A 21,666-nucleotide genomic window follows, 5' to 3' on the forward strand; every position below is an offset into this window, starting at 1 on the left:
GGAGGATAGCAGCAAACAAGCCACCAATGGGGAGCAGGTGAAGGGACAGTACCCTTTCCCCTCTGGGGTGGCCCGGCGACAGTAACCTACTGTGAGGTCCGGACGCTTTTCTGCCAAAAGCCACTGAGTTTTGAAATTTGTTTTTGAGTTTGTGGGATCAAAGCCATTAAGCAGCTTGATCAGGAGCCAGAGAGGCCGTTCGTGGGCTATGACTTGGGGGCTCATTGGGGTGGGGAGGACAGGACCGACTCCACCCCCATCCTATGAGGCCCTGCGTGTGTCATCACTGGGGGCCCAAACCTGACTGTCCAGTGGCCTCTGGAGAATGACAGCCACCGGGCCACGAGGGGGAACAGGCCAAGGCCCGAAACCTATTCCCATCTGGGTTGGCCCAGCACTGGTAACCTACTGCAGGGACAGGACGCATTTCTGCCAAAAGCCGCTGAGTTTTGAGATTTGTTTCTGAGTCTCTGGGATCATGGCCATTAAGCAGTTTGATCAGGAACCAGAGAGGCCATGCCTCCAATTATATAGCTGAGTCAGAGGTGGTTTATGGGTGTGTTTCCCACATACCTAACTTTTGGCCGATTACTTTCTTGGTAAAGTTTGCCCCAAGTTTTTGGGGTCTTACCAAAGGCACAGCAGCAAATTTGGGGTATCGGGAAGTTTGAAGATGCCATCAGGCTGCTGATGCACTCGCCTCACAGGTACAGATTGATCTGCTGGCAGCACCATACCCCTGTTTAAAAATTTTTTAAATGTTAACACTTAAAAAAGAGAGAGAGAGAGAGAATACAAACCCATATATTTTAACACAAAATATGCCCTGAATACAAGTCAAAATATAATCATGACCTCCCAATGGCCTTGATCAATGTGTGTATATTGATTTCCTGGGAAAATATTAGGAAACAAATATGTTTACATGGATGTATTTATCGAGTGCACATGGGGTCTAAGGTTAGGAAAATTGGCAAAACCTATCCCTAGGTCTGACTCAGGGAAATCGACATTGGGATTACAAGGAGATAGAAGAGAACATGACATTTCAGATCCTGGTCACTAGTTCAGCGGAAATTACAATACTGTTCAGGAAGGTCCCCCAGAGCCTTATAAACAACCACTTCCTGCGAGTCCACACACTGACCCAGTCCATGCTCCCTGCAGGATGGGTCTACTGTTCCCCTTGGCGCTCTGCGCCCTGGCCACAAGCTACAGCGCTGCCTTCCCAGCTCAGCAGACCACCAAAAACCTCTTCCCTTTTCTTTCTCGTGGCTGCAATGACTCGGATGTGCTGTCCTTTGCTGGCTTTGCCCTGGAGGACATCAACAAGGACCGAAAGGATGGCTACATCCTCAGCCTCAACCGAGTGAGCGATGTCCGTGAACAAAGACAGGTGAGTGGAGGCCCCTCTCCGGCAGGTGCTGTACAGGTTTGGGGGCCAAGGTATGTGAGTGTGGAGAACCCTGTGACTTGTGTGGGCACATGCTCCCCAATCAGAGAGACACACAGAAGTTTCTGCTCCCCTCTGCAAAAATCTCTTGGGGACAGTTCTTGGGGACAAGTGCTGGTATTTATTTATCCAACTTGACACTTGTCTGGTTTTCCAGAGTTGAGAGGAAGTTTCACAAACTTCATGGGTTTGACCTTGTCATTTGAACAGAAACTTTGGGGACTCGTCATTTGGGGTTTGTGCTTCATGGGGAATGTGCTCTAATTCTTCACCGTGCCCACAGGATGACGAACCCGGGGGCTCTCTGTTCTATCTCACCCTGGACGTGTTAGAGACCAGCAGTCATGTGCTCAGCAGGAAGTCCTGGAAGGACTGTGAGGGCTGGCCCTTTTATGCGACAGTAAGTGCATGTGTCGGGGGACTTCCAGGGGAGAAACTGGTGCCTCAGTCTGCAGAATGCAGATTACTCAGGTGGGGCATCAGAGAAATAGCCTCACTGAATGTTCCTGGTCTTGCCCATGTAGAAATTCCAGTCCTATAGAAGACACTGAGCTGAACTAACTGGAGAGGTTTCTGGGATGGCACTGAAAAGTCATCCTCAATTTTTCTTTCTACCACCAGAGCCCATGAATAGGATCTAAGCCAGAGAAAAAACACTTAGATGAAGCACTCCTTGTGTGTTTTTAAGGACGATGATAGAAGGCAGGAAAGGAGAAATTATTTCTTTTATTTCTTTCGCTTGATTTTGTTTTAATGAATATGGTTTAGAACTGTGGGCCAAAAGGCTGATGCTGAAGTTTCCAGATAAGTCAGAGAATCTCCAGGGCTTCAGATTTTGTCCCTTGACTTGGAGGCCTAACTCAAAGGGTTAAGTGTGTGTTTTGCATGCTGGAGGCCCTTGGCTATGTGCCCAGCACCACACCAACCCAAGAGTAGCACTGCAATGACCTCCAGAGCGAAGGACGGGGACACTACTAGATATGACCAAAATAAATTTTTGGTTTCTTTGGTATTATTGTTTTTGATTTTGGGCCACACCAAATAATGCTTAAATGTTACTGCTGGCTCCGCACTCAGGAATCACTCCTGGCATTGCTTGGGGGACCATCATGTTGGGTGCCCAGAACTGAAATCTGGAACTCATGCAAGGCAACTGTCTTACCCACTGTATTATCTCCCTGGCCACTACAAATTATTTTATTTTTTTAAAATTTTATTTATTTTATTTTTTATTAAAATTTTTTTAATAGTGAGACATCGTGAGGTACAGTTGCAGACTTACACATTTTTGTGCTTGGGTTTCAATTATACAATGATCAAATCCCTCCACCAGTGCTCATTTCTCACCACCACGGATCCCGGTATCCCTCCCACCCCCCCATCCACCCATCCCACTCTGTCTCTGTGGCAGGGCATTCCCCTATGTTCTCTCTCTCCTTTTGGGTGTTGTGGTTTGCAAAAGAGACATTGAGTGGCAATTGTGTTTGGTCTATAGTCTACTTTCAGCATGCTTCTCTCATCCTGGGAGGATCCTCCCAACACCTTTATTTGGTGTTCTCCTCTTTATCTGAGCTCCCTTTTCCCCTAGTATGTGTGGTTGGCCTCCAGGTCATGGAGTAAAATTCCTGGTACTAATCTCTGCCATACTTGGGTGTTAGTTTCCTATTTTTTTACTTTATGTTTCCAAGATGAATGCAATCTTTCTATGTCTATCCCTTTCTTTCTGAGTCATTTTGCTTAACATGATACTTTTCATGTAGTACCACTTGTATGTAAATTTCATGACTTCATCTTTTCTAGCAGCTACATAGTACTCGGAGAGCCTGGCAAGTCTCGGAGAGCCTGGCAAGCTACCGAGAGTATTCGATATGCCAGACACAGTAACAACAAAGTCTCCAATGGAGACGTTACTGGGCCCGCTCGAGCAAATCGATGACCAACGGGAGGGCCTTTACTTTACTTTTACTTTACATAGTACTCCATTGTGTAAATGTACCAAAGTTTCTTTAACCAGTCATCTGTTCTTGGCACTCAGCTTTTTTTTTCCAGATTCTGGCTATTGTAAAGAGTGCTGCAATGAATAAACAATTGCAGATGTCACTTCGACTATACCTTTTTGCCTCTCTGGGATATATTCCCAGGAGTGCTATAGCTGGGTCAAATGGGAGATCAAATTCTAATTTTTTGAGAATCGTCCATACTGTTTTCCAAAAGGGTTGGACCAGCCGGCATTCCCACCAGCAGTTAAGGAGGGTCCCTTTCTCGCCACATTCACGCCAGCACCTGTTGCTTTTGTTCTTGTGGATATGTGCCAGTCTCTGTGGTGTGAAGTGATATCTCATTGTGTTTTTGATCTGCATCTCCCTGATGATTAATGATGTGGAACATTTTCTCATGTGTCTTTTAGCCATTCGGATTTCTTCTTTGTCAAAGTTTCTATTCATTTCATCTCCCCATTTTTTGATGGGGTTGAATGTTTTCTTTTTGTGCAGTTGAACCAGTACTTACTACAAATTATTTTAAATGAATAAATTTTTGAATACAGAGGCTGGAGAGACAATACAGGGATTATAACACACACGTTGGGAAGACCCCAGTTTGATCCCAGACTTGGGGTCCCTAAGTTGCCTCTGGTTGCAGCTCTGAAGCTCGCAGCTCAGCTGGGTGGGGCCCTGGATGTCTGCAAGCACCTTCAGGTAGTCCCAGGCAATCCCCAGCAAGATGTTGCCTAAGCAACATCTCATCCTCTGGGTCTCACATTCACACTCTTGTTGTCCATTTGTCTGGGTATTGTCAGGAGGGACCCTCAGGCTTTCCTGAGCATCTCTAGAGAAATACACCACCTCCCCTCTGCCCAAAAGAATAGAATTTAGCCTCTTGATGACTACAAGTAAACTGAAAAAAAGTTTCATTTTATTCGCAATTATACTTAGATTTATATTTAATAAAAATTTATAGGTCCAGGGTTGTGCTAATAAGTAAAATATTTGGTTGAAATATGAATTTTATATGTATAATTAAATTGTTCAAACTGAACCTATTAGTTTTGAAAGCAAGTCGCCTGTTTGCACTGTGACACTTGTTGCTTTACATGCAGAATGCCGGTCTGGGTCCATATGGCTCTTAAGCACTCACCTGGGAGTAGCTCCTGGTTCCACCAAGTGTGGTTCCAAAACCAAATAAAGAACTGATTGGTAAATTAATTCACAAAGGACCAATGCACTGCGGTGGAAGGATACTAGAATTTTCATTTTGGATGTGGTGAGGTAACATTATAATCTAAAACCTATAAACATCTCTGTTTCTGTTAACCAACGTTACCTCATTTAAAACTGCTTTTTAAATAAAAACTTTTAAATGAAAAAGATAAAGATACATACATAAAAAATTTACCAAAAAAGGCCAATTTTACTTGGAGTGATTGAAAAAGGCACAGTTTTTCTAATCTGTCTTAAAATGTTTTTTTTTTCTAGGTTTATGGCCAATGCAAAGCATTGTTTTACATTAACAAACCAAGAAGAGTTCTCTATACAGTTGCTTATAATTGTACTCTTCGACCAGGTAAAACCAACTCTCTTATTGTTTTAACAAAAGTCATGGAGAAAGCACTGAATCAGCACTATCCATGAGATAGAGGAGCTTTCTGTCCTAAATTCCATTACTGCAAGAGCAGATTCTTCAAACATTTAATATTTTCACTTCTCTTTTCACAAATAATCTTTCTGAAGATTGACTGCTGCATGTACTGGATCTAAAAATGCAAAATGCTTCACCTGAGCTAAATGTCAGGGTTGTGCAATAGTGCCCAGGAGTAGCCATCTTGCCATCTCGCACTATTTTTCTCCTGTGCCCCCTGAATTTCAGTTATCTGGATTACTCAGTTAACAGATGTTACACTTCCCAATCTCCGTGTCTTTTTGTGTCTCTCCCTGTGAAGAGAATGCTCTCCTGACCACTTTGTTCTTGAAATTCATGTATATCCTTTAGGGCTATAGCAATGCCCTAAGATTCTTCCATAATTTTCTGCATTCAAGAAAAGAACGTTGCTTTATTTTTCTACATTCTTACAATACTTTAGTCAAACCATTCAAGGAGCACATACTTCTTGGTTTAGAGGATCTGCACACACACACACACACACACACACACACACACACACACACACACACATATATATATATAGTTTTCTCTTTTCACCTCCCTTCAATATCACTCTAATAGTTATATATAATAAATTCATTGTGTTAGTTAGAACTATAATGAATAAATGGATTACAAAGAGTCTGAAACTAATGACATTTGAATTATCAAGATGCTGTCACACTGGGTGAGTGAGCACTATGGATGGCTTGGGGAAACAGAATTTGGCTGCTTATCAAATTATTATGTGCATATGAATCCCTAGGTAGATCTTGTTCAAGGGAAGATTCTAATTCATGACTGGGGGTAGGTTCTGACTTCTGCATTTCTAATAAGCACCAAGTGATAACAGTGCTTGTCCTTTGAGGAATAGAAGAAGAGAGAAAAGGTTTTATTAGCCATATAAGCTTTCTCCTGTCACACACTTATTTATTGCCTTAATAAATCAGAGACATCCTCCCCCGAAATATCTAGACATTAATGAGTCTAGATATCTAGAAACATAGATATCTCTTGTCATAGGTACCAGAGATATAAGAGGTCAGAAAGCATCTCTAAGAATTATGAAGGGACTCATAGGATGTGGAAATCTCTAGCATACATCCAGTGAGACCACATTTGAGCAAAACATTGTGTTTACTTTGAAAGTTTTAAAACTAACATTCACAGGGGGTTTCCTCGTCCTGTCTCATTACCATCAAAAGTAATAACTGTATAGGAAGTTTAATTAATCTCTCCAAGTCACAGTGATTTGAGCAATATATTTTCCGTCTTCTTCGTATTTTCACTTCTTTTTATATTCTTCTGTTTTGTGAGTCACATGATGGTGGTGCTCAGGGGATGCTCCTGGCTCTGTGAAATTTGCTCCTGGTAGTACTTAAAGGACTATATGCAGTGCCAGGGATCTAGCTCAGATATCCTGCAAACAGAGCATACTCTCAGATATTGATGTATTTCATCAGTCTTCAGAGGACTTTTTACAAAACAGCTTGTATTTCCACTCTCATTAATTAATTCACACATTCATTCACCTAGATGAATGACTAAGTTATAAGTGATAACTCACTAAGTTTTGGATAGTATGTTGGAAATTAGGGACAAAAAGGTAAATAAGGCATGATACTGCAAGATCTCAACTTTCATTTATTTTTTTTTCTACCTTTATTTTTTTTATCGTGTTTTTTATTAGTGAAACACCATGAGGTACAGTTATAGGCTTATAAATTTTTGTGCTTGGGTTTCAGTTATACAATGATCAAGTACCCATCCCTCCACCAGTGCCCATCCTCCCCCACCACGGGTCCTAGCATCCCTCCCACCCCCCATCCCCCCCATCCCACCCTGCCGCTGTGGCAGGGCATTCCCCCTTGTTCTCTCTCTCTTCTTTTGGGTACTGTGTTTTGCAAGAGAGGCACTGAGTGGCAATCATGTTTGGTCTATAGACTACTTTTAGCATGACTCTCCCACCCTGGGAGGGTCTTCACTACACCCTTTATTTGGTGCTCTCTTCTCTATCTGAGCTTCCTTTTCACCTAGCACATGTGGCTGGCCTTCAAGTCATGGAGCAAAATTTCTGGTACTAATCTCAGCCATTCCTGGGTGCTAGTCTCCCGTTTTGTTTCTTTATGTTCCCCAGATGAATGCAATCTTTCTGTGTCTATCCCGCTCTTTCTGACTCATTTCGCTTACTTTCCATGAAGTACCACTTGTATGTAAATTTCATAACTTCATCTTTTCTAACAGCTACATAGTACTCCATTGTGTAAATGTACCAAAGTTTCTTTAACCAGTCATCTGTTCTCGGGCACTCAGGTTTTTTCCAGATTCTGGCTATTGTAAAGAGTGCTGCAATGAACAAACAATTGCAGATGTCACTTCGACTATACCTTTTTGCCTCTCTGGGATATATTCCCAGGAGTGCTATAGCTGGGTCAAATGGGAGATCAAAGACTAATTTTTTGGGAATCGTCCATACTATTTTCCAAAAGGGTTGGACCAGCCGGCATTCCCACCAGCAGTTAAGGAGGGTCCCTTTCTCACCACATCCACGCCAGCACCTGTTGCTTTTGTTCTTGTGGATGTGGGTCAGTCTCTGTGGTGTGAAATGATATCTCATTGTTGTTTTGAAGATCTCAACTTTTAAAGATACTCAATCTGCCTTAGAGGAGCAGTAGTGATAAAAGACACTGAGCTAATTGGGGGAAGGAAATAGCACTGTCCTTCCATTGTTCATCAATTTGCTCGAGCGGGAACCAGTAACCTTGTGATACTGTTTTTGGCACATGGAATACGTCATGAGTAGATTGCCGGGCTTTGCCGTGAAGGTGAGATACTTTTGGCAGCTTGCTGGGCTTTCAAACAGGGGTGGAGGAATCGAACCCGGGTCCGCTGCATGCAAGGCAAACACCTTACCCGCTGTGCTATCGCTGCAGCCCGGGAAAGAAAGTGTTTCTGATAAAATGTCACATAATGTGGATTTGAGTATAATTTATAGGGTACTGTCTGAATGAAAATATATTCTATTTGTTTTTAATTTTTGAATACCTGTATGCTCATAGCATAGAAATCTTTGCTGACAGTTAACTTTTTCTCCAGAAAATGACTTTCCCTCCTTTCCAAAATGACTTTCCCTTCCTTTCCCTTCTTTCCAGGAAATGACATTTCACTTCTTCCTAAAATGACAATTTTATACTTTGTCACTCCTCCTCCTCTACATTGGTTATTTTTACAGATTTGTAGAATATTAAAAATTATTAAGAATTAAAAAAGCTACTTGTTACAGTCATTTTCTTGGTTTAAACAGTTTCTCAAAGATCAATTCAGATGACATGTCCTGACTGTCCTGGCCCCCTGAACATTGATGGTTCAGATCCCAAGGTTTTGGAAGCTGTTACTAAGTCTCTTGCAAAATACAACAAAGAGAGCACCTCAAAGCAGTATTCTTTTGTTGAAGTCACAAAGGTTTCCGGTCAGGTAAGCTGGAAATACCTCAATTATACCAACAATGTGTCACTGAACTGCTACCATTGACCCTAAGTTGAGGGTTATTAAGCTGTTGGATAATAAATCAAGAGTATTTTCTTCATGTTTTGCTTTGGTAGACCTCATGCACAACAATCATGTTTTGGTTCTGATGATTTTCATTTATTTTCCTCAAAGACAGAGATTTCTACACTTCCCTTCATTGGCCTTGAGGCAAAAAGAAAATCTTCTCTCTTGTTCTTGTACTTAGGCAACCTACTTAGAGATACATTCTCATTCCTGATAGACCATGGATCAATTAGCAGACTTGCTTCTGCTCAATGCTAAGTCCTGGAGCAGAGGTATATTGGGGTTTATTTATTTAGGGGAATGCAGGCTCATTTACATTAGACCCTGGTGATCTTTACAGTACTGAGGCAAACATAATCTAATAATAATGTGCTTGAGGAAAAATAAGCTCAACCATGCAAAGAATTTTCTATGTTGTTTTCTTATTTTCTTTGGGATCACACCTTACAGTACTCAGGGCTTACTCCTGGCTTGGCACTCAAGAATCACTCTCAGTGGGGCCTGGGGGAACATTTTGAGCAGCAATTCAGACCCAGCTCGGTTGCATACAAGGCAAGCACCCTGCCTGCTCTGGTCCTAACCATGGAAGATTTTCATAGCCCATTTTAGTCTTTAAAAAGGGAAGAATGATATATATACATATATATGTATATATACTTTGCTTTTGAAAGAACAGAATCATAATACAAACTTTGATCAAGGGGTATCAAGAACAACAGGACTCCTGTTTTGAAATGACTCTGGGAATATGTAATGTAGTCAATAAAATGCTGTAAACAGAGACTAATTTTCCATATGTAAAAATTGTTTTTGTATCTCAATTGTTGTCTCATACCAGTGGGTGGTTGGTCCTTTTTACTTTGTGGAATATTTGATCAAAGAGACACCACAACCGTGTACCAAATCAATGGACAGCACCTGCGCACTTCAGTCCCCAGACCCAGCGGTGAGTGTTTCTGAATGTCCTCAAAATATTATATTTATATGCCAAGATTAATTACAGTTCTGAGCATACATCTGAGCATGAATTTTACACGTAGTGTTATGTTGCATGAGACCCTTTTATTACTTTGTAGAAACTGTGCTAGCTCACATGAGTAATATTTTTAGGTCAGTTTGCATCAGCAATGTGATATCTTTGCTAAAAAAAATTGCTATAAAAGACTGTGAGATGGACATGAATCTCCTTATTGGTAATGATGGTTCTGCTTTCATCTGAACAAAATGAACTGCATTTAGAATACAGTCTGGTATTCTTTCCCTGCCTCACTCCTTAGAAGAACAAAATCAAATAGACCTTCAGTGTATCCAACACAGGGCAGGCTGCCTTGCCACCAGTGAAACACACTGAGGAAATAACATGCATCAAGAGCCCCTCACCCCCCCCACCTATTTACTTATTTAGTATAGAAACTCTTATTACAGCATAATTCACTGCCATAAACTTCACTCTCACTTGCATATTTTATTTTCTTTCTTTTGGTTTGGGGACCACACCCAGAATCCTCAGGGCTTACTTCTAGCTCTGTGTCTAGGGATCACTCCAGGTGGGGCTTAGGGGACTATATGTGGTATTAATGATTATGCCTGGGAAAGATGCATGCAAGACAAATAGCCACTATGCTATCACTCAGGCCCACAATTTGCATATTTTAGTGAAATTTTAACATATACAAAACTGTGATACAATCAGCACCATCTGATTTTACAATATTTTCTTCTTTCCCCAAAGAAACTCAATTTACTTTTATTAATTATTTCTCTTTTCCTATCACATAAAAGCCTAAAAAACTGCTATTCCACTAATCTCCATCCTGTCTTCATAAATATCTATTTTCTAAGACATCATTACATGAAATCATACTGTCGTGTAGTTTGGGATCTACATTCATGCACTGAGCATAAACATTTTAAACATTGACGTCATGAAAATGTTTAGGGGTATAATTTTAAATCTCTTCAAAATGTTTGCCATCCCTCTCGCACCCTCTCACTGGTATCACTCTACTACAATTCACTGTACTTCATCACCCTTTCATTTTTTCACTCACCCTCTCTGGAAGCCTTTTGTATTTATTTGATTTTATTTTATTGGATATTTACTTCCCAACTACTTCCTGGCATTCAGATCTCAACACAGATAGAGCCTACTCTGTCAAGTGATTCTTAACAGTACCAGGCTGGCTGTTCAACCTGATCTAATGAACAAAATATGGCAGAAATCTTTGTGTACTGTCTAGGGTTAGTTCTCAGGAGTGTTTGAATATTTTTGTTCCTTCCACTGGAACACTGTTACCGCCATAAGAACATGCCCAGACAAACCTGCTAGATAATGTGAGGCCATATGACTCAATCACCCCGGTATCCTCAGATGACAAGCCTACAGCCAGAAATATCAATGAGACTACTCAGAATTCCAAACTCCCAGTGATTCAATGGCTAATTGCATAGACCTGAGTGAGGTCAGTCAAGATCATCTGAGCAAGGTCCAGATCAGCAGAATCATTATATCATACCACTAGATTTTGTAGTTGTTGCACAAAAATAAAATAAAATACTATTGATGCAAAAATTCTCTCAGGATTCTCTCTAATGATGTATGAGTGAGATAGCACAGTGTTTATCTTATTCCTTAATTATTTCACTTAGCATGGTATGCTCTAATTCCATCACGCTGTTCCAGAAAGAAAAGGTTTCATTTTATCTTTTCTTAGGGATGACTAGAACTTCATTGTGTGCATATACCACAGCTTCTTTAGATTCTCATCTCTCAGTGGGCACCAGGGTTGTTCCTATACCTGACTGTTGTAGATTTTGCTGCGATGAACAGGGGTATGCAAATGTACACGATGAATTTGTGATTTTGTGTTCTTCAGACAGATAGTTGGAAGTGAAATTGCTGGATCTTACAGACTTGTTTTTAATAGTTTGGAAATTCACTGTACTGTTTTTCATAGAGAATGAGTGGATTGCATTTGCACCAACCATGTGAAAGTGTTTCTGTCTCAAGGGTACCAGTTTTGGCAACACTTTTATTTCTGGTGTTTTTAATATAGATAATTATCACAATCTGTTTTCTTACTTCTAAAAACTAAGAAATATCAATTTCCGTAGAAAGAAATCTCTAACTCCAGAGGTCCCAGGTTAAGCACATGAAAAAGTTCCATCTCTGTGAATCTTCTGTTTCAACACCACATTAACCAATAATTTGCAAAAGTTCAGTATATCCAACCCAGGTTGTTATAGCCAAACTATAGAAAATATCCCAGTATTCTCTGCAAAAAAAAATTCTGAACCTTATGTAATTTTAGGATAAAAAGGAGAGGGGAAAGAGTGAAATACTCTTATTCCATAAGAATAATTTACAATAACAATTTTTTCACCTTCAGAAATTTTTAACCTTCTCCTCATATGCTTTTGAGGCAGAAAGCAGAGTATAGTTTGAGTAATCTGTTAAATACAATTAGGAGCAGATACATTCTAAGTATTATTGGTAAGGTGAGGAAAGAGTTATATAAAAACAGATTTTTCCCACCATATATAATTTTATATTATCCAAAAATTGATAATCCACTTCCTGGTTTCTTCTTACTCAATTTAGTTTATTTTGTGTCATTCTTTCCTCATAATGATCTGGATGGAATTAGCACTGTTTGGCCTATTATATGGCAGGAACATATAGTTTTGATTAACACTTGTCTGTACAAGGAGAAGAACATTAATTTCTATGTAAGACTCAATAATTGTAATACACACTATTATGTTTTCTTTCTTTAGCCTGTTGGTCTTTGTAAAGGCTCTCTGTTAGAAGCCGAAGGACAGCAGACTGTTGATGTGAATTGTGACTTCTTTGAACCACAGGTATATATATGTTCAATCTAATTATTTACCTTTATAGAACTAGGCAATTATTCTTTTTCTTTGGGGGGTGTCACACCTGGCGATGCACAGGGATTACTCCTGGTTCATGACTCAGGAGTTACTCCTGGTGGTGCTCAGGGGACCATATGGGATGCTGGGAATTGAATCCTGGTCGGCCGCATGCAAGCAAACGCCCTACCTGCTGTGCTATTGCTTCAGCCCACAAGGCAATTATTCCCAGTTTTGCTGACACTATTCCATTCTCTGCTTTCATCTTCCCAACATTCTTGGTTACCATTTTATTTGGTGTGTCTTATCCTACACACAAAGGGTAGATGTCAGAAATGATTCGGCTTCATTTTATTTGTTAAGCTAAATGATTTGGTTAGCTGCTGTCCCATGGAGTAAGTTATTCTTCACAATAGAGACCTGTTAATTTGAATTCCTCAGTTTTCTCAGGAAAAAAATTGAGTGTTCCTAAGACTCTTACACTGACCAATACACAGAAGTTGATGTTCTGGATATTCCTTCCCTTTGCAGATGATTTATTTAGCACTCCACTGAATCAGGCTGGGGGGATGGTTGACATCAGCCACTTTGGTTTCAGTCCTACTGCACCACATGAGAGCTGTGTGACAAGGGCACATCCTGCCTCTCTGAGTCTCAGCTAACTCCAGGATAGTTGGGGATGGCAGCATCCCTGGGAGAAGCATGTGCAAGGCCCTAAATGGTGAGGTCGAGTGTGACCTGGGAGAGCAGAAACCGTCACATAGTGGCTGCCATGGCTCTACTGGAGGAGGGAGGCGACTCCCTGGGACTGGAACAGATCTCTGTCCTCTCTGGACTGTATATATATATATATATATATATATATATATATATATATATATATAAAGTTGTTTACTCCCGTTGTTCGTCGATTTGCTCGAGTGGGCCCAGTAACGACTCCATTGGAGACTTTGTTGTTACTGTGTTTGGCATATCGAATTCGTCACAGGGAGCTTGCCAGGCTCTGCCGTGCCGGCGAGATACTCTCCATAGCTTGCCGGGCTCTCCGAGAGGGGCAGAGGAATCGAACTCGGGTCAGCCATGTTGGCTGCGTGCAAGGCAAACACCCTACCGCTGTTATATTATATATATATATATATATATATATATATATATATCTAGGGGCACTGCTATTTATTCAGCCATTGATTGAGCTGATTGAATTGGGCATGAATTCCACATTAATTTTTTTAATTTTTAAAATTTTATAACTTAGTTTGCAATGTTTGATTACTTTCAATATTAAAACACCAATGCCACCACCATTATACCTTCCAACCACCAAATTCGAGATGTTTCCATCCCAAACCCCAATCCCTGTTCCAAAACACAACCAAAAGAATTTATTTCGTATTGTCTATTATGGAAAACTGCTGAACATGCTTCCAAAAATGTGTTCATATAGGAATCAGTGTGAAGATTGTTCCACTTTCGCAGGAGCCATTAAGACATTCTATAGGATATCCCTAGCATGTTGTAAAAGTTTGGGTGATGTGAGCTTTGGTATATATATCTGATTGTATATATATATGCATATGTGCATATATTTGCCTCTATGATTTGTTGCCTACTATCTGAACCCCATCAAATGCGGTGTGGTAATTATGGAGAATGGGTAGGGATGTTTTATGATGTGTCCTGCAATATATTTACTCATATGTGAGACTTGACCGAGTGCATGGGGAGCGGCCCTGACCATGGCGGTGGTTGGGTTGTGGAGGTTTTGGCTGCCAGAGCTGGGTCCCTTGGGGCAGGGAGGGTTCCTGCCCAATCCCCTCTGGGGCGCCCTGTGTGAAGCAGCCTGGCACGCAGTCCAGTGGCGTGGTTATGGGGACCTCATGTTACACTCCCTTTTGGGAGAAGCAGCCATGTGATCTGGACGGTGGTCGATAATGATTATCTGGTGCAGGAAGGAGAAGGCTTATGGGGGTGACCCCTGGGTCGTGGGAGACTGGGGAAAGCATTCAGAAGACCTCTGCTCCTGGTCCCGTTGAGCCCAGAGTCCAAGTTCACAAAGTTCCTCATTACCTGAGTTACGCAGGACTCCACTCATGCGTGAGGTTTGGCCCAAGTGCATCGGGAGCAGCCTGGAGCATGGTAGCAGTTGGGTTGTGGAAGTTTTTGACTACCCTGCCATAACTGGGTCCTTTGAGTGGGGAGGGCTCATAACTTGCTCCCTCTGGGGCACCCCGATGAAGACAGCCTGGCACAGGGTCAGGACATTCTGCAGCACTCTCTTTCGGGAGTTTTAGTTTATAGTCCCTGGGTCTTGGCAGTTAATGAGATTACATGGTGCTTGGGGCCAGTTTGTGGGTGTGACTGCCAAGCTACTGGAGAACTGGGGACCTGCAGAGAGGAGGCCCAGACCTGATCCAAGCGGGCCTGGAGCTCTCAGTCACGGGTTCCCACCTACCTCTGCAATACCAACCCTAACTGCATCTTGTGATCTCTTTTAAGATTTATAGATCTCTGAAATAAGACCAATGAATGAGTATATAAATGTACCAAAGGTGGTTTGTGGGTATCTCTCCCACGTACCTAATTTATGGCCATTTAATTTCTTGATAAACTTGGCTCCAAGTTGTTGGAGTCTGGTCAAAGGCACAGCAACAATTTGGGGGTATCTGGAAGCCTGAAGGCACCATCAGGCTGATGATGCACTCACTCCACAGGTACAGGTTGACCTGCTGGTGGTACCACATCCCCCCCTCTGGACTGTTGTTCAGATCTAAGTGCACAATTTCCATCAAGTTCCCAAGAGTTGTTGGCACCCTGACATATCCCCCTTTTACATCAATCGCTTTAACAGAGGCCCATCCCCCAGACTGATCTCCCCGTAAAACTTTCCCATGGGAAGGCACAGCACAGCTTAGCCAGCTCCCAGGTAGGGCTGGAATTTCCCTGGGGAGGCCCTCATGTGAAAGTCTCTTTATTTCAGGACGCTGCTGCTGAAGGTGAAAAGGCTGCAAAGCTCCCCAAGGTGCAAGACCCTGGGCACAAAGAAGCAGAAGCCAAAAAAGGTCCAAAAGGAACAGTCCAAACACTCCCTGACCTGGGTCACGAGAGGCCTGAACAGTCACCGGACCCAAGTCCAGTGGAGGAGTTCCCTGTGCGTCTGGACCTAACCACGGATCCCGAAGGACAGGCCCTGGATGTCTCCTTCCTCTTCATTGGGCCTTTGGAGGAGAAACTGCTTGTCCTACCTTTTCCCTCAAAGGAACAGCGCTCTGCTGAGTGTCCAGGACCCGCTCGGAATGCGAACCACCTTGTTCTTCCCCCCTGAGAGCCACATAGGTGATTCCAGGGGACCAGAATCCCACAGCAGTCGTGGGGGAGTGCTAGAGATAAACGAGATGTACAAAGTGATAAATAAAAAGTCACTGTATTTGGTCTTGGCATATTGACTGGAAGTGAAATAGTGACACGACACTGTTCACTTGTATCCTGGGTGGCTTGATTCCAAGACCTTCATGGCCTCAGCCAAACATCAGGCTCTTGGTGGACTGGATGGAAACTGGGAGCACTGGAATTGGTGGGAAATGTACACTGGTGAAAGGATGGGTGTTGGAATATTATATAACTGAAACCCAATCTTCAATACTTTATATATTTCCCCCTTCAGCTACATATTTGCCGATAGATCTGTATGGAAGCAGTTTGTGGTGAAAGTTACTTTCCTGAATATCAGAGCTTAGAAGAAACTGAGTCCCAGCAGGGATTTCATCACTCTTATAACCTCTTAAACACATACCGAGTACTACCTGAAGATCGAGGCTCTTGTTCTGTGGTTGAGTATTTACCTTTGGTGTGTGAGGCCCTGGGCTTAGTTCTGGGCTTAGAACTCATCAATACTCTGGCACCGGACAAAACTGTCATGTGATCTCTCTACCCAGAAGTTCGAAATACAACCCATAAACATAAAGGTCATTCTGATTTCCATTTGAGGAAATAGTGGCGCAATTGAAGGGCCTTTGCATTTTGTTGTTTTTGTTTGTTTGTTTTTGGCCACATCCTGCTGTGTTTAAGCGTAACTCATGGCGGTGCTCAGGGGACCATGTGTGGGACCAGGAATCAAACCTGAGTTGGTTGTGTGCAAGGAAAATGCCTTAATCTCTGTACTATTTTTCTGGTCCCTGAAGAGCATGCTTTGCATGCTGGAGCAACCCCTGCCACTACCAGGACACTGTATAGCCTGTACACTGAGTATTACCAAGTGTGTCCCCAAAGCAAATTAAAAACGTATTAGCTGGGTATTACCTAAGCCATGTCCAACCTTGATTGCTCCTGTCTCCTTGGTATGCTCTAGTTTTTAAACTGCGCAGCTCAGGGGTTGGGGATTTTTTTAAAAAGTGCTATTATATTAAAAACAAACAAGCAAGCAACTATTCAGCCCCTTTCTATGTCAATTGTCATGGACCTGTGTCTGGTGCCTGCGATAAACACAGTGGGAACACAAACCACTGGGATTTATCATTTAGATAAATATTTTACAATGATTTTAAATTTATCTTAAACACCTGTTAAAGAACTCATCATTACATCTACTGAAATTTTTTTTACATATGAAAAGCCATAGCACAGCAGGTAGGGCGTTCGCCTTACAAGCGGCCAACATGGCCAACCCGAGTTCGATTCCTCCGCCCCTCTCGGAGAGCCCGGCAAGCTACTGAGAGTATTCGATATGCCAGACACAGTAACAACAAAGTCTCCAATGGAGACGTTACTGGGCCCGCTCGAGCAAATCGACGATCAACGGGAGGGCCTTTACCTTACCTTTACCTTATGAAAAAGTGAAGACAACAGGGTGAGAGTTATCTGTATATCAAAGCCAAGAGTGTTACTGCTACTCCAAACATGGGATCCAAACTTTAGTAATTCAATTTAAAAAGCAATTTACCTACCAGGGTGGTTTGGAGGTTGATGGAGGAGGACTATGAAACACCCGTGCAGAGACTCTGGCTCTGGTGCTGGGTATGAAATTGGAACATTGTAAGCCTGAAATTGTTTATTAAGGGTTTTGTAAGTCATGGTGCCCACATTTTCTAAATATATATTTGGTTTTTTAAAAAAATACAAAGTACTGTTCATTTGAAATTTAAGTTAAAAAGACACATATACATATAGACACAAGCAAGCACAAAGCTACATGAAGGATAAACATTTTTTTGTTTTGAAGAAGAACTTCAAAGTGTGAATTTTTTTTAAAAAAAAAGAAGAAGAAAGTGTGATTAATATCCTTCAACATGGCAGTTCCACAGAAGGGCATCTAGGCCTTGGCCTTTTTCCTGAGAGCAGCAGATAAATTTCGCCTCCAGTTATTCTTACCTGCCCCCATAAGAAGGCAATGATTATAGGCACATGTGAGTTTCAAAACAAAAGCATGGGGGCCTGAGACTGGAGCATTTGGTGGCTGAGAACCGCTCCCCTGGCTGGCCAACAGCGACAGGTGAATGGGTTAATGGAGAAACATGGCCCCAGACTGGTTGATAGTCAGTTTATTTCTCTTTTCCCCAGGATAATCCCATCCTTCCCTTATAGCGCAATCATAGTTATAGGTTTTGTCGTAATCCCAGTCATCATAGTTCCATCATCCTAGTATCCTCATAGTCTTCCTCTCCTCTTACCCCTTACAGCATAGTTATTATGCATAGAAATTATGAAGGATGTGGGTACACATAGGTGGGGTTGAACATTGTCAGAAAAAATAACATATATAAAGCCACTCCTTCACTTTAGGGGTAGTTCTAGGAGATTAAAAGAACAAAAATCTCATCTGAGAGTTCAGCACTCTACATTACCAGATCTGCTCAAGGACTGGGATTCCATCTAGGGTATATTGCTTTCTCCTTTCCTCAGCTAATCTCCATTTAAACAATCATAGTAAATTTACTTCTTACTAATATTTCTAGTCATTTTGTATGAACACAGTAAGAGATATATTAAGCTTAAAGATTGACTCTTCCTGTGACATCTCTCTCTATATCCCAGGCTATAGTCCTCAGGGCAGGTTAGTCTTTCCTAACCCCAGTAGGGTCCTTATTCAGTTACTTCTCTTTGGATCATGACAGAAGTTTGTTCCATGACTGCGCTCTTATTATACTTCATATGGCACTTAGGTTGTCCCATTCCGATGCCAGGGTAGCTTACAGTTTACCCTGGGTCCTTCCTTGTCCCTCACTGAGACCCTCCTTTTCGGGGTGTTAGGAAGTAAGGGCAACGAGGCTTAAGTCAAGTAAGTTTGATGGATGCCCAGGAGTAAATTTTACTTAGAGTCAATTAACTCCCATACTACAAAAGCATAGCATGAACTGTCTTCCTGTGTCTATACAAAAAGGACATGTCTAAACCATGCAAAGGATATAGAGGAAAGAGAAAAGTAATATAGGGTTATTAGTGCCTGATGGAATTAAGTGTGCCTCGGGAGCACTGTTGTAGGAGTAGCTCAATAAACTTAAGCTCCCTGCGGGAGGAGCAAGGACAACCCAATATTGTTCAACACATATGATGTAGACTCAGCCTCTTTTCAGTCAGGGTCTGGCAAATACATGATGCAAAACCGTGGCTCAGCCAAACAGACTTGGCTCAAAGTACTAATTTTTACATTAAAAAAAGTTTCATTTAGGCTCAATGACATACAAAGCTGTCAACAGCTTTACAAAATCCAACTCAAAAGATAGAATTTACCGATGCGTGTGTGTATGTGCTGAGAGAGGAGTGGAGGAGAGAAAGACAAAATTGCAAACAACAGGAAAAATATTCATGGTGTGGCCAGAGTTATAGTAATGGTGGGTAGGGTGCTTACCTTGAAAGTGATCAAACTGAGTTTGATCTCAACCCCATTGATATCCCAAGTCAACCAGGGGTGATCCTTGAGCTCAGAGCCAGGAGTAAGCCCTGAGCACAGCTGGGTATGCACTAAAAAAAAAAATCATGGTTATACTTGAGTTGCAGAGTAATCAGAGTAATTGGTGTCTGAGAAATTAAGAAAGAGGTTTTATCTTTGTGGGATTTGTCACATTGCTTTTCAAAGATATTTTACTTTCTACTTTTTTTTTTTAATTTTTATTAGTGAGACACCATGAGGTGCAGTTGTAGACTTACAAATTTTGTGCTTGGGTTTCAATTATACAATGATCAAATACCCATCCTTCCACCAGTGCCCATTTCCCACCACCACGGATCACAGTATCCCTCCCATCCCCCCATCCCACATCCCACATCCTACCCTGCCTCTGTGGCAGGGCATTCCCCTCTGTTCTCTCTCTCCTTTTGGGTGTTGTGGTTTGCAAAAGAGGCATTGAGTGGCAATCATGTTTGGTCTATAGTCTACTTTCAGCATGCTTCTCCCATCCTGGGAGGATCCTCCCAACACCCTTTATTTGATGCTCCCTTCTCTATCTGAGCTGCCTTTTCCCCTTGCATGTGTGGCTGGCCTCCAAGCCATGGAGCAAAATTCCTGGTACTAATCTCGGCCATTCTTGGGTGTTAGTCTCCTATTTTGTTACTTTATGTTCCCCAGGTGAATGCAATCTTTCTATGTCTATCCCTCTCTTTCTGACTCATTTCGCTTAACATGAGGCCAACAGTTTTTTAGGAACTAAAAATTAGTTTCTAATAGGAGCTTAACTTTTTATAATAGTCCTGTCATGATTTTTGTTTACTGAGGTTTAAGAGAGCATATTTACCCAAGGGCAAAGAATTCCATGAGGATAAAAACATTGATGTATAGTCCAATTTTTGGGTGAAAAGGTTACTAGATCCACAATGATGACTTGGGTCTACTGGAAAAAATATGAATGGAAATGAATTTCGAGAAAAGAGAAAGTGTTCTTTTCCACCAGAACCCGTAAGGTATTAGAGATTGTTCTTGTCTTTTGAGCTAAGCTTTTATTAATAAAACCTTTCCTCTTTTGTTTTTCATGCATTACAAAGATTCTGGTATGTAACATTCATTATCATTTGTATCCATATAATTTTTTACTGATCTCTTTGGTGTTCCAATAATTGCTCAAAAGCTTGCTGTTTACATGTATTTGTGACTTTTCCAGTTCTCAGACTTTGTTTTTACTCTCGTACCACTGTGGCTGGAAAAAAAATATTTGAAGTGTTTACAGTTCTAATTTGTTGAGACTTGTTTATACTCCAACATATATTTGAGACTGTTCTTTGTGTACTTGAGGAAAATGTATAATTTTTTGCTTTTGGATGGAATATTCTGTATATAATATTATTGACTATATCATCTTATTTAATATCATCTTATCTAATATATCATTAAGATTATATTTCCTTGTTTTTTTGCCTGAAGAATCTACCTGTTGATATAATTTGGGTGTGAAATTACCCTGATGTTGCTGCATTTTTATAATTTTCTTTATTTAGACGCAACTAACACTTGTTTTATGTATTTTGAGTCACTTGAAGGTAGAATTTAGAAGGTTCTTGCTTTTTAACCCATCACCTACTTTCTACTTTAAAAAATTGAGTATTATTTCATTCAACATTGGTGAATATTTAATAATACAATTTCCCTTGGACCAATGTACTAAATTATAAGTCCCTGAGGAATTAGTGAAAATTTATCTTATCCCATATTCGCCCAATACACATCTGCAAGTGGTTGATATCAAGGATATATAAAATACTGGTTGTACTCCACAAGAAGAAAACATCCAACCCCATAAAAAAAATGGGGCAACGAAATGAACAGAAACTTTCTCAAAGAAGAAATCCAAATGGCAAAAAGGCACATGAGAAAATGCTCTATATCATTAATCATCAGGGAGATTCAGATCAAAACCACAATGAGATATCATCTTACACCACAGAGACTGGCACACATCCAAAAGAACAAAAGCAACTGGTGCTGGCGCGGATGTGGCGAGAAAGGGACCCTCCTTCACTGCTGGTGGGAATGCTGACTGGTTCAGCCATTTTGGAAATCTATATGGACGATTCTCAAAAATATTAGAAATTGAGCTCCCATTTGACCCAGCAATACCATTCCTGGGAATATATCCCAGAGAGGGAAACAAGTATAGTCGAAATGACATCTGCACTTATTTGTTCATTGCAGCACTCTTTACAATAGCCAGAATCTGGAAAAAACCTGA

The 21,666-nt window shown here is 41.3% G+C and overlaps 1 protein-coding gene across 2 annotated transcripts in view; it reads left to right on the forward strand.

Moving 5' to 3' along the window:
• The first annotated feature begins 1,076 nt into the window (after nt 1-1,076).
• The window catches only part of LOC130030050 (fetuin-B-like), a 51,379-nt gene continuing 30,789 nt past the window's right edge, over nt 1,077-21,666 (forward strand). Inside the window, exons 1-7 of one of the 2 annotated variants that reach the window (XM_056121157.1) lie at nt 1,084-1,396; nt 1,737-1,853; nt 4,927-5,014; nt 8,397-8,566; nt 9,483-9,590; nt 12,422-12,505; nt 15,492-15,951. In XM_056121157.1, coding sequence (XP_055977132.1) covers nt 1,169-1,396; nt 1,737-1,853; nt 4,927-5,014; nt 8,397-8,566; nt 9,483-9,590; nt 12,422-12,505; nt 15,492-15,836 — 1,140 coding nt within the window. In that variant the 5' untranslated portion in view covers nt 1,084-1,168 and the 3' untranslated portion in view covers nt 15,837-15,951. Of the gene's footprint in view, nt 1,397-1,736; nt 1,854-4,926; nt 5,015-8,396; nt 8,567-9,482; nt 9,591-12,421; nt 12,506-15,491; nt 15,952-21,666 lie in introns of those variants that run through there. The other variant, XM_056121160.1, reaches the window with a different exon arrangement.

Source organism: Sorex fumeus, unplaced genomic scaffold (genome assembly GCF_029834395.1).
Source record: "Sorex fumeus unplaced genomic scaffold, SorFum_2.1 ptg000044l, whole genome shotgun sequence".
Taxonomy (NCBI): domain Eukaryota; kingdom Metazoa; phylum Chordata; class Mammalia; order Eulipotyphla; family Soricidae; genus Sorex; species Sorex fumeus.